The sequence below is a fragment of the Panicum virgatum genome, chromosome 2K (assembly GCF_016808335.1).
Source record: "Panicum virgatum strain AP13 chromosome 2K, P.virgatum_v5, whole genome shotgun sequence".
In the NCBI taxonomy this organism is placed as follows: Eukaryota; Viridiplantae; Streptophyta; class Magnoliopsida; order Poales; family Poaceae; genus Panicum; species Panicum virgatum.
Window position 1 is genome coordinate 63,508,177 of NC_053137.1, and position 12,150 is coordinate 63,520,326.

The following is a 12,150-nucleotide window of genomic DNA, read 5'->3' on the forward strand; positions in this document are numbered from 1 at the left end:
TCTTGATAGATAGCGATAATTTTCCATCCTAACCGTCCGATGTCAGATCGGCGCTTGGCGTTGCTCTTGGTCGTTTAGACCAAGACAGAATAGGCAGCAGAAGCAAACCTCGCAAACCCTCCCCCGCTCCCCCGATCTCCGCCGCTCCAAAATGTGGCGCCGCCACCTCCGCCGCCTCCTCCCGTCTCCGGCGACCGGCGCCGCCGCTGCCACGCCCCCTTCGCCCTTCCTGCGCCACCTCTCCACCGCCACCACCCCCGCTCCGACCAACTCTCTCGCATCCTCCCTCGCGGCGGCGCTCGCCGCGCTCTCCACGACCCCACCGCCCGCCACCACCCCGGACGCCTACTTCTCGCTCCATTTCTCCGACGTGCGCCCCACCAACGCGCTCCTCGCCGAGGCGCTCGCGCTCTCCCCGCCCGCCTCCTCGCGCGCCGCCGCCGACCTCTTCCGCTTCCTCATCCGCCGCCGCTCGCTCCACCCCTCTGACGGCGCGCTCGCGCCCGTCGTCCGGCACCTCGCGCGCCGCCGCGACTTCCCCGCCGTGCGCGCTCTCATCCAGGAGTTCCCCACCGCGCTCGGGCCCGCCACGCTCGACGCTTACCTCCGCCAGCTCGCCAGAGCCGGCCGCCCCACGGATGCCGTCAAGGTGTTCGACGAATTGCCCGAGCAGCTCCGTAACCGCGAGGCGCTCACTTCGCTGGTCTCCTCGCTTTCTGCTGAAGGCTTTCCTTCGCACGCAGAGCGTGCTACCAAGAAGGTCGCCAATGAGATCTTCCCGGATGACAATATCTGCACTTTGCTGGTATCTGGATATGCCAATGCTGGAAAGCTAGACCATGCACTGAGGTTGATTGGTGAGACACGGCGTGGTGGGTTTCAGCCAGGGTTGGATGCATACAATGCTGTTCTTGATTGTGTTTGCCGGCTCTGCCGCAAGAAGGACCCGCTGCGGATGTCACTGGAAGCGGAGAAGTTCTTAGTTGACATGGAGGCCAATGGCATTCCCCGGGATGCAGGGACATTTCGGGTGCTGATCACAAATCTTTGCAAGATCCGCAAGACGGAGGATGCCATGAATCTCTTCCGCCGTATGGGTGAGTGGGGATGCTCACCGGATGCTGACACATACTTGGTGCTCATCAGGAGCTTGTACCAAGCTGCTCGGATTTCAGAGGGTGACGAGATGATGACGTGGATGCGGTCTGCCGGATTTGGAGATAAACTTGATAGGAAGGCGTATTACGGATTCATCAAGATCTTGTGCGGGATTGAGAGGGTTGAGCATGCTGTCAAGGTATTCCGTATGATGAAAGGATATGGGCATGCTCCTGGAGTGAAGTCGTATAGCTTGCTGATTGAGAACCTGACTAGGCACAATTTAGGGGATCGTGCAAGTGCACTGTTTAGGGAGGCAGTTGCACGTGGTGTAACTGTGGCACCGGGAGAGTATAAGACTGAAAAGAGGTTTGTGAAGGCAATGAAGGAGAAGAAGGTGAAGAAGAGGCTCACTTTACCGGAGAAGATGAGATTGAAGAGCAAGAGGCTATACAAGCTCAGAATGAGCTTTGTCAAGAAGCCCAGGCCTCGAATGAGAGCTTAAGCAAAATTTTGGGTAATTTTTTTAGTCATGCTACTTTTGTTACTCTTTGCATGATACTATCTTTGCTTAAGCATTTTCTTTGTGAATGGTGATAGTTCTGTGAACCAATCTGTTGTTTTATGTTAGTTATTTATCCTGCAATGTATCTTACTGCATCACACTTAAACTATGAAAGCACAAATGAAATATTATTTTTCCGATTTTTCTTGTATGCCGTTTCATGACTATGTTTAGAATCTATTCTTTTATGCCATCCTACTTAAAGGCGGTTGTCAAAAGCCTTGTTTCTTTATGAATGTGTGGAAGACAAACTCTAAGATAAGTTTGCTAATTAATGCATGGTTATGATACTGAATAAGCTATTAAGTCAAGAATTATAGGCAGGAAGAATTTTTTGGAACCAGGGAAGTTAGCAAGTACTGTCCCAAAGCAGCAGGTAGTTTCGCATGAGTTGGATTGCAGAACTCATCTCATTTCTCTGATCAGTAACAGTACATCAGCCATTGGTTCCCAATAATTGGTACATGAGTCAGAGCCTTAGCAAATTTGGTATCCTAGTATTGTTTTTCTTGCCCTTTTCTTCAAACTGGCTATTTCTGTTGTTTGTTTAGTCCCCTGAAGCAGTTCATAGATAAGTTACTTTAAATTTTGCCGCATTCAAAATAACTTATGGTTAAGTGCAGATATTTGATAAAACAAATTCCTGAAATTTCATGAATGGCAAGGTGCACTACTTATGAATATCAAAATTCCTGAATCTACTCTTTTTATGGACTGTAGGTACATGAAAATATAAAAGCATTTGAAAATACAAAAGGAACTAAACTTGCTTCATTGTTCCTTATCCAAGGTTATCATGCCTCTCTGCCTGCAAAAGGCCAGCACAAACTGGAATAGTCTTACTCATTTTCATTTTTCCCGCAGGCTAATTTGCCGCTGAAAAACATTTTACTTTTTACTTCATAGCAACTCCACGGCTCCTTTTTTAAATTCAGTTTATTAGGGACCTTTCCCTATGAAACAAAATTAGCCACTGTGCTCAAGTCCATGCTCTGAGCTGTGAAATACATACTCTGAATGATATGTGTAGCCAAGGCCCAAGGTTGCTCTGACACATAAAGTTTAATCCTGCTGGTGTTCTGATACATATAAGCATGAACAGAGCATATTCCAATATTCCATATGGTAGGAATGCTAACCTGTTTCCAGTTTTTTAAGTTCCCCTTTGTCACCAGAGCATATTCTGACCTAGGTGTACTTGAGCCCCACCACTACATGTAGGTCCAACTTCTTGTATTGTATCATATCATGAACTTGACTTAACAAACCTGGCTTCTCATCATCCAAGCTAGTGGTTCTCACTAACTTAACCATCATATTTGGATGAGGGACATCTTTAGTATTGAACGTATGGAATATGCTCTGGTCATGTGCCATGTTCCTTGACCTTAATTCTATGTATTCTTTATGGGAATCCTAAAGTGTTGAACATAATCACCATGTTTATGAAGTTGCGAGTTCTCTTGATAGAAGCACCACTATTCCGGCCGGTAGCTGAAGTTACAAGATAAATGAGATCATATTGTACTACTCCCTCTGTCTCAAATTATTAATTGTTTTGGCTTTTTAGGTGCATAGCAAAATCGGTGTATCTAGAAAAGCCAAAATGACTACTAATTTTGGATGGAGGGAGTAGAAGCTAATATCATTATCTAGGGATTTTCCTTGTGATCTCATCTGTCCAATTCAAGTTTTACGTATGATTTTATTCGCCACAACAAAAGTTTTACAGTATTGCACGGAGAAATTAAGGATTTAAAAGTTTGTCCTCTGTGCTTAATATGATTTTCTTAGAAACTACCTACGCCTTTCTGCAATTGTGTTCCTAATGGTTTGTAATTATGCATCAGTTTGGTTGGAGCAGATGGCCATGGGAGCGAAACACCAACGGGAGTTAGATTTATAATACAGAAGATCAGAAAATTGTTGTCCTTGACTTGTGCCTGCCATTGTGACCGGCTATTCAACAGTAATGTTTTCCAATGTAAGGGCTACGTATGGTTTTATGTTTTAATGTCTGGTGGCTCTGGTGATGTTTGATACAACTCCTTGCATTTCATTAGCCTAAATAATGTACCATTTCACTTCTTTTTATTTACCCATCTGGTAATGTTCTGTACACCTTAGTTTTTCATAGAAAGGGTTGGAAATCTGCAACAACCGTATGCCCGAATCTAACTTTACCATCTCTTGCCAAAGAACGGTTACTGTTTCCGCTTCTTTTTTATGCGTGGAAATGTGTTTTCCAATGTACTCGAGTGCCTGAGCTTCTACATGAACATCACTGTTTTCACTCACAATATGTTCTACACACTGCTTGATTTCTGCACGTCACGTCAGAGTTTAGATCTAATATTGGGGGTTGCACTGCCGGGACCGGGATGAGCACGAACAGCGGAAGGGATCACGGTGCACTGATGCAGGGACCCGTCCTTTTCCAGATTTCCATCAGGTAGGTATGACTTCTTCTTTTCTATGCAACTTTATGCACCTGGTTTGCGTGCACTGGTCCTCTTTTCTTGAGCTCTCATTTCGTAAACCAATCTCGGATCAAGCTGCTATCATCCACACCACCATTGCAGCTCTCTCTCTCTCTCTCTCTCTCTCTCTCTCTCTCTCTCTCTCTCTCTCACACACACACACACACACACACACACACACACTTGAGATAACATATGGGCCCCTTTGCCCCTCGTCTCCATTGGCACAGCCTGATCTCTGTTGCACCCAGAACCCGCAAGTGCTTCACTTCAATGAGTGGCAACCGAAAAAGATGTGCGCAAAAGACTAGCAAAATATTAAAAAAAGTGGTTTCCATCTGATAAAAACTTAAATTACCTACATGTCTCTATCGAAATTCTTGTGAGACATCTTTCACCGTTGTGCGATCTAAAAATCCCTGAGAAATGCGAAGGTGCTGAAGCGAAGAACTGTGCTCCTTCCAGGTCAGTGGTCACTATTCAAATCTAGGTGAGGTGATAAAGAGTTCCTGCGTGCCCAAATTTGTCGATTTTTTGTGAGGAATTTGACAGGCCACCAACCTTGGACCCTGCCCATTATGCCCCCGTCGCCTCTGCCACAGCCCAAATCCAGGCAGCCGTTTCCTGTGCATAAATGGGCAGCAGTACAGCTGAGAGCGATGGATATGGCCGGGAATTATTGGGGGTCACACATCACCATCATATCCTTTCCAACGCGATGGATATGGATAAACAGGCTCCCTCAAAAAAAAAAAGAAGAAGAAGAAGAAGAAGAAAAGAAACAGGCTCCCTCTGCGTTCCCTGACCTAAAACATGGCCTGATTCGCCGCTATCTTGTTGGTTCTCCGTTTGGGTTGGGTGGTGCTCGGTGTCTGGTTGTTGAGCTTCCAAGAATTGGAGTTGCAGTTGCCTTGGAAATTTGTGGGCTTTCCGGCGCTGCCACTGAGGAAGCCAAAGCCAACCGATGGCTGTCAACGTAAGCTGCAGTGCCCAATCAGAGGGTTGGGAGATGACAGTTTTTCATGCTGTAAACTACGCGGCTGGTACACGCAAGATTGAGAATGACACGTCGGTCCAGTTCTTCACCTGTTCACCTGCAAGTCCTGGTTGGTGGAGCCATGCAGGCTAGAGGAATGCTACCCCGTGCGTCAGAAACAGTATACAACTTGGAACAATTTTGTGTTTTCTTGATCCCCAGAGACTCTGGCCTTTCGTGATGACTAAGTTTGTGGCAGTACGCCAGTACATGTAAAAGGACCCTAATTTGAGGATAAAGATCAGAGGCCTCGTGATCAACTCACCTGAAACACACAAGCAAGTACTACTACTACCACCTGCAAATTGCAACTGAGGCACCTTTATCTATTCGCTTTTCTAAGATCAAATTCGAGGTGAGGTAGGTTGGGAAATTGGCTCGTAGGCACAACTGCTCGTTGCACTTTGGGATCGGGTAACGAGCGGGGCACAATTGTTCCACTAGCAACGTGTAAAGATATGGGGTAGGGTAGCATCAAAGACACTGGACCTCCCTCCATGGTCCTTGGTCCATCCTCTAGCTTGCAGATGAAGACAGCAGCTCAATCGTTTTCTCCAAAAAGATGAGGAGTACCGCAGGCGCCCCCTGCAACTTGCGTGATTTTTATCGGCTCGATGCCAACTGACAAAGCCCTTCCTCTGCCCCCGGTAGATTCCGTTACTGAAAACCCACTAAATTTCCCAGTGTTGTCTGCTGATGAACGGGATTGACAGTTACATGGATGTTTACAGGAAGCTCAAGGGGTAATCCACATGTACCAGGAGATGAATCGACGAGGCTGGCAGGTAGGGAAGCTGGGGTAGCGATAAGGATGAGAGGGCAGCCGCACGTGCGCGGCAGCTCGACAGATGGACGCAACCCAAATTTAATCCCCCGGGAACACAAGGATAAAGCCACATCTGCAGTGGAGTGGGGACTCCGCAGACCCAGAGGAAAAGGGCGGAGGAGATGGAATAGAAAAAAGAGTGAGCAGGAGGAGCGCGCGCACAGCAAGCAAAGGCAGAGAAGCGCAGAGGAGAATTCATTCAGATCAAACCAAGGTGTCCTCCTCCTCCGATGTCGACGTCCACCCCGGATTTCCCTTTTTCTGGTTTTAATATTTATCGCCAGCAATTCTTCTGTACGCGATACGTCGAGGGAAAAGATCGTACGCATGTACGCGTATGCGCGTGTGTCTGCGACTGCGCTTCCTTGCTTCCCCTGGCTTCTTTTATTCCCCCTCCTTTGTTCGCTTGCGGCTTCGGGACAAGAGGAGGCGGGGGGCAGTACGAGCGAATGCCACCGTTCTGGTGAGTTCTTGGAACCCGAGTACCCGACCCGGCTCTTCTTGATCCGTTTCCGCTCCCGTGATCTTAGGGTTGGCTCTTGGTTTGGGCGCTACTCGGGGTGGGGGCGATTTATCCTGCGCGCAGCCGCCGTGAACTGGAATTCTTCCTCTCCCTCGTCAACCTCGTGCTGTTCTTGACGGATCGTGTTTTCTTGGTACTGCCTGATCCTGATAGAACATTGGTAGGCAAATGCGGCTGAATTGTTTGCTGATTCATGGAGTGCGGTTTTGTTACTGGTAGGGGTTTTAGATAATGCGGCTTGGTGCGCGTTCTAGTCGATCGGAGATTGGATTTTTTTTTCGGGGCGGAATTGCGCGTTTTTCATACGGATGTTTTTGTCCGGAACAGCAAATCAGCAATGGTGCGCGGTGCGCCCGCCATGGCCTTATCCGATTTCTTTTGGGTTCTTTTCCTCGGGAGAAAGTACGCGAGCAATGGGGCCAAAGGCAGCAGCTTTTTTCAGTCTTCAGCATCTACTGCAATGGATTGTTCCCCTGCAGTGCTTCTGCTTCTTTTGCACTTTTTATTAGCAGTAAAGTAGTATTTGAGTGCTTTTGTTGGGATTGAAAAAAAGAGAGGATTGGAATCTTTGAACTGTTCTCAACTCAAATGATGGCCGCTAGAGCTTTCAGTTGCAACTGTCCGTTCCTTATTGCTAGTCACTAAGTTCTGGTCCAGAGCTCTTTCAGCTTTCTCCATTCCTTCACCAGAACAAGAAAGGCGGTTTCTGCTCTTTTATTCGTAATTTTGTGTTCTTTGAGTATGTGTTACTAGCTTGTATGTGAATCCTGTGTGTAATGCTGATAGCTCTATGTCTGCTGTGCAATTTTCCCTCTGTATTTAGTATGAGACCTTTAGAGCTTCAGTTTTAATCTGTGCTTTGTTTGAACTTAATGAAGATTAGTTTTGTAGTCTTACTGTCGCAGATTGAGTTATGCAATTGGCTTTGGAGCCTTTGGCTCATAAGAGGAAGTTTGCAGGTGGATGTTGAATAGGTCGTTTTGCTGAGATGTTCATGATCTGATTTGTGCGATAACCTGTTTCACTGTTCATCCATGCCTAGGACTGGGTTTCAGGCTTCAGCTAACGTGCAACAGGCAGCCAGCAAGACTTCCATATACAGCAAAATAGGAGACTCCCCTTCCCTTAAAATTCATACTGAAATGTCAAAGCTATAATTAATTAGGGGCTAGGGCAACAATAGACCCCAAAGTTTTATATTCTTTCTTATGGGTTAATCAATCCAGCTATATCTCTGTCACAATCATATTACACATGCAAATTTATGATACCCAAATTGACATGATGCAATCAGACATGTTCAGTTTTTTAGGTGATCTAATGTTGCGTGCGAGATCTTTCCTAGAATACTTATTCCTTTAGGATGTTTGGTCAAGTTCTACAAAATGTAAGAGTAGCTTTTCAGCATTTACAACTAGAAAGTTGGTGTTATAGTTTTATGTTGTGCTTGAAATGTTTAGAAGAGAAAAATAACTTGTATAAGGATAACATATTACAGAATGCAGCAAAAGGAACCAGCATACCTGTTTCTAGATTCATGTTATGCTACCAGTTTCCTCTATTGTTTTTCTCCTGCATTCTAGAGAGAAGCTCCCTATTATAATATTTTATTGCAGAGCAACTTCATAATTATGGAGTAATTGTGTCTTGTTTTGATCATGTTCAGTAATGAACAAGAATATTAGCAAAAGGCCCTGTGATGCTACCCTTAGATGGGCTAGTGGACATTATGTTAAGCTTCAATAGATTTACTGATATTACTTTGGCTAGTGGAGACTATGTTATGCTACAATTGTTATACTGCTGTTCAATTGGTCATCGGAGACTGTTATGCTTCAATAGTTTTACTGCGATTAAATTGGCTAGCGGAGACTATGTTATGCTTCAATATTTTACTGCTATTAAAGGGGCAATCACTCTTGTGATACTAGGCTAGGTAAGCATAGGTAATTCTATTGTACTTAGTAGATTGTCTTCCGTTTTCTAACATTTTGGCCCCTTCTTGGTCAGAAACAATAAACAAAATGGTATTTGAGTTGGGAGTGTTAGAGACTATGGATGTCTATAATGTTACTACTTGTATCGTAGATATTTTAGACGTACAAGTTAGTCTGCATTTTGCAAGCTTTCATATATTCTAATGTTAATTAGATCACTTCTTCTGAATCTACTTGTGTTGTTAATTTGCTGCTACATCTTTCTGCAGGAATATTTTGGTGCAACAGTAATTTGATATAGAGTTCAAGACCAAAGAAGCAATGGAAAGGGAATCAGCTACCACATATGAGCCAAAAAGGAACAGTGAAATAAGGGTTTTTGAGAGTTTAGATGAGATTTCAACAGATCTGGCTGAGTATATCTCGCAAATTTCAGAAATTTCTGTCAAAGAAAGGGGGTACTTTGCTATTGCCCTATCTGGAGGTCCCCTAGTTAGTTTTTTGAGGTAATGCTATTTCCTCAGCTTTATTAACTGCTCTATGTTCTTTTTAATAATTATGCACAAGAATTGTCGACACAATTCACATTCCTATATCTGAACTTTCTCTCTTTCAACTACAAGGAAACTTTGTGAAGCCCCATACAACAAGACCCTGGATTGGTCCAAATGGTACATCTTCTGGTCCGATGAACGTGCTGTCGCAAAGAACCATGCAGAGAGTAACTATAAGCTAACAAAAGAAGGATTCCTCGCCAAGGTATGGGCACTGAATAAACCTTTCTTTTCTGTTCTGCAGGGCAGCCTAACATAAACAGATAAACTTATGCACAGCTTCAATGTTTTTGTTTACTAAGATTTTCTTATTCTGTATTAATTTGTTGATGTCTGTCACCTACTTTCTGGTTCCTTGAAAATGAGTTGATTTGGATAACATAGTCTCCAATGCTGGTTGTATCTTGCAGGAGATCCTCTACTGATGATTCTCCTTGTTCCTTCCACCAATGATTTATCCCTCTGCACCTAAACAATGAAAAGTTTATTCACCGAAATAAGACGTCAACAAACTCTTACATACAAGTTTTCATTCTCTATTGGTGGTGTGTACTGCATGTTATGAAAGCTTTCTGATGTTTTTTTCATTTAAGACGTCAACAAACTCTTACATACAAGTTTTCATTCTCTACTGGCAGTGTGTACTGCATGTTATGAAAGCTTTCTGATGTTTTTTTTTTCATTTTTCTTTTCTTGTTTCAACGGTTCAACCAAATTTTAGAGTATATGGTACTTCCATTTCAGGCTTCAAAGCAACAAGGCTTAAAATTAATAATTCAGGGGACCAACCAGTGCGAGTTGTAGATAATCAAGAATCCCCTGTTCTTTACTCATATTGCAATGATTTTGTTCAAACAAAGAGTAGGTCAAGAGTAGTGGTATATATTAGCCCAAAATATATGTTGCTAACATTCAGTCTACTGTCGTTCTCATATGGCCATATCCATTTTCCTATCCTGATTCAGTAAGAAATGTTAATGCTAAATGAAAGTAGAGCACCTTGTTAGGTAGATTTTACACCTTACACACTAACTGTTGGTCTGGATGGGTGCTACACCTTATCATTTGTTATGTCATTTTCTGGTAGTCTGATGTTTTCAGACTTCAGATAATGCTATATCCTGTGCCAACTTGGGGGTGGGGGACAGATTAAGGCTGCCTAACTACCGACTTAATAGTTCCATGTTCCAGCTTCTCCGGAAGCCACCAGTACCAACCAGAGTCCACACATTTTTCATAGCTTCCAATCATTGCCCATTGTCAAACTAACAACTTATTTAAATGGTTTCTTATTGCAACTGAATTACTGCACTCAGCTGTGGAGATTTCTTGGCTCTGTTTTTCTAGACTAGGATATTACTCAGTTAAATCATAACAAAATTTCAGTTGAAAATTTTTGTTGATCTTTTTCTTGATTGTACTTACCCTATTATTTTTTTGTAGTTTGTAGCCCATTTAAATATCTAGAGGGCACAGAAGACTGGTTGTCTAAAAGCCTTAATAGCCTTAATAAAACCACAACATTCTCTATTTTTAGAGCATGCCATATTCTTGTGTGCGGAGTCTTTGATTATATGTATCTGTTCCATGTTATCCCTATTTTTACCATTTCAGTTTACACTGATTCCATGTTTAGCTTATTTTGGCACCAAGAAGCAAATAACTGAATAAGATATAGCTGTTGGTGTCGTATTTATGATGGTTGGCTTTGCTGCTGCACATCATGGGTTAGCACCTTTAGCAATGCATTATTTTGCCAAGTTAACTAACTATTTGATGTATTTTAATTGTCTTACAGGTACCTATTCTTAATGGCCATGTCTACTCCATAAATGACAATGCCACAGTGGAGGATGCAGCAAAAGACTACGAGTTCGTCATCAGGCAGCTGGTCAAGGTCCGCACAATCGGCGTATCAGAGAGCAACGACTGCCCCAAGTTTGATCTCATCCTCCTTGACATGGGCGCTGATGGCCATGTGGCCTCTCTGTTCCCTAACCACCCTGCCCTTGAGCTGAAAGACGACTGGGTCACCTACATCACTGACTCCCCGCAGCCTCCACCTGAAAGGATCACCTTCACTCTCCCAGTAATCAACTCAGCGTCCAACATAGCAATAGTGGCTACTGGTGACGACAAGGCAAAGGCCATGCACTTAGCAGTTTTTGACGGCATTGAAGGCCCTGAGGCTCCCGCACTGCTGCCTGCAAGAATGGTCAAGCCAACAGATGGGAAGCTGGTGTGGTTCCTGGACAAGGCTGCGGCATCATCCCTTGAGGCCGAGAAAGGCGGCAATGCCTCCTATGAGCATCACGAGTACTTACTCTGAAGATCCAAAGGTTGTTTTGCCATTAACGAGTGGAGGTATGTAAGTAGGCGGTGGGATGTCATGGAAGATGCTTGGTTCCCTGTTTTAACTCGATATATAGTCTTCGCATTAATTTTGTCTGAGGGTCTAGTTCCGGGAAATGAAAAACTGCCCCTTGGTCCTTTTGCATTGAGGTTATTTAGAGCGAAGAAATGTGTATGCGATGTCGAGAGCAAAGGACGAGAACATTTAACTGTGGTCGTATTGTGTTATGCGCTGCATTCTATTGCGATCTAATTGAAGTTAGATTCTTTAATATGTTGGTATTTGCTCGAGCATAGCACTCTTCTGAATATGCTTGAATCCATACATGGAAATTCTGTTTTGTTCGCTGCCTGAAATGGGCTCAGTTGGTTATTCAGAGCTAACTTTCCATGATTCAGCACACTTGTGTTCTCTTTCAGAGAAAGTTTATAAATATGAAGATTCTAAAGGAGTACATACATGTTGCCTGGTTCCTCCACTGCTTGCAGTATATGAATGCATGGCTTAGCGTAGACCTGCAAATGCAATCAACTGATGAACCTTACTATTCTCTGAAGCTTAAGAGAAACAGAGGAAACTTTATAGCACACGAGTCAGAACTGGTGCATTTGCGCGTATAGGTAAACCACTGACCATCAGTATATTGCCGAGTACTGTATGCAATTAGCATACCTACATAGTGACCTCCAAATTAGCATTGATGTCTAAGCTGGGCTCCTAGCTGTTGTTGCTCCATATTATATGGTTCCTCATGAACTCTGTTAGAATTCAGCAGCAA

At 44.0% G+C, this 12,150-nt stretch overlaps 2 protein-coding genes across 6 annotated transcripts; both read left to right on the forward strand.

Annotated features, from left to right (window-relative positions):
• The first annotated feature begins 73 nt into the window (after positions 1 to 73).
• LOC120694188 (pentatricopeptide repeat-containing protein PNM1, mitochondrial-like) lies at positions 74 to 3,861 on the forward strand. 2 transcript variants are annotated; one of them, XM_039977361.1, is made up of 2 exons: positions 74 to 1,615; positions 3,514 to 3,861. In XM_039977361.1, the coding sequence occupies exon 1, from the start codon at positions 152 to 154 to the stop codon at positions 1,601 to 1,603; it is 1,452 nt and encodes a 483-aa protein (XP_039833295.1). In that variant the 5' UTR covers positions 74 to 151; the 3' UTR covers positions 1,604 to 1,615; positions 3,514 to 3,861. The 2 variants fall into 2 exon arrangements, with proteins under 2 accessions (XP_039833295.1, XP_039833298.1); XM_039977364.1 differs by lacking the exon at positions 3,514 to 3,861 and adding an exon at positions 2,384 to 3,483 and having other exon boundaries at positions 93 to 1,615.
• Positions 3,862 to 6,016: 2,155 nt separating this feature from the next.
• Positions 6,017 to 11,653, forward strand: LOC120694205 (probable 6-phosphogluconolactonase 2). Of its 4 annotated transcripts, none has more exons than XM_039977370.1 (4): positions 6,017 to 6,219; positions 8,735 to 8,971; positions 9,089 to 9,224; positions 10,818 to 11,645. In XM_039977370.1, the coding sequence occupies exons 2-4, from the start codon at positions 8,787 to 8,789 to the stop codon at positions 11,346 to 11,348; spliced, it is 852 nt and encodes a 283-aa protein (XP_039833304.1). In that variant the 5' UTR covers positions 6,017 to 6,219; positions 8,735 to 8,786; the 3' UTR covers positions 11,349 to 11,645. The 4 variants fall into 4 exon arrangements, with proteins under 4 accessions (XP_039833304.1, XP_039833300.1, XP_039833310.1 ...); XM_039977366.1 differs by lacking the exon at positions 6,017 to 6,219 and adding an exon at positions 6,302 to 6,468 and having other exon boundaries at positions 10,818 to 11,653; XM_039977376.1 differs by lacking the exon at positions 6,017 to 6,219 and adding an exon at positions 6,522 to 6,661.
• The last annotated feature ends 497 nt before the right edge of the window (positions 11,654 to 12,150 follow it).

Excerpts from the sequence above, each read along its gene's own strand:
- LOC120694188 (XM_039977361.1), top strand. The coding sequence starts at position 152 with ATGTGGCGCCGCCACCTCCGCCGCCTCCTCCCGTCTCCGGCGACCGGC.
- LOC120694205 (XM_039977370.1), top strand. The coding sequence starts at position 8,787 with ATGGAAAGGGAATCAGCTACCACATATGAGCCAAAAAGGAACAGTGAA. Across the intron at positions 8,972-9,088 it reads CCCCTAGTTAGTTTTTTGAG|GAAACTTTGTGAAGCCCCAT; the intron begins GTAATGCTATTT and ends TTCAACTACAAG. Across the intron at positions 9,225-10,817 it reads AAGAAGGATTCCTCGCCAAG|GTACCTATTCTTAATGGCCA; the intron begins GTATGGGCACTG and ends ATTGTCTTACAG.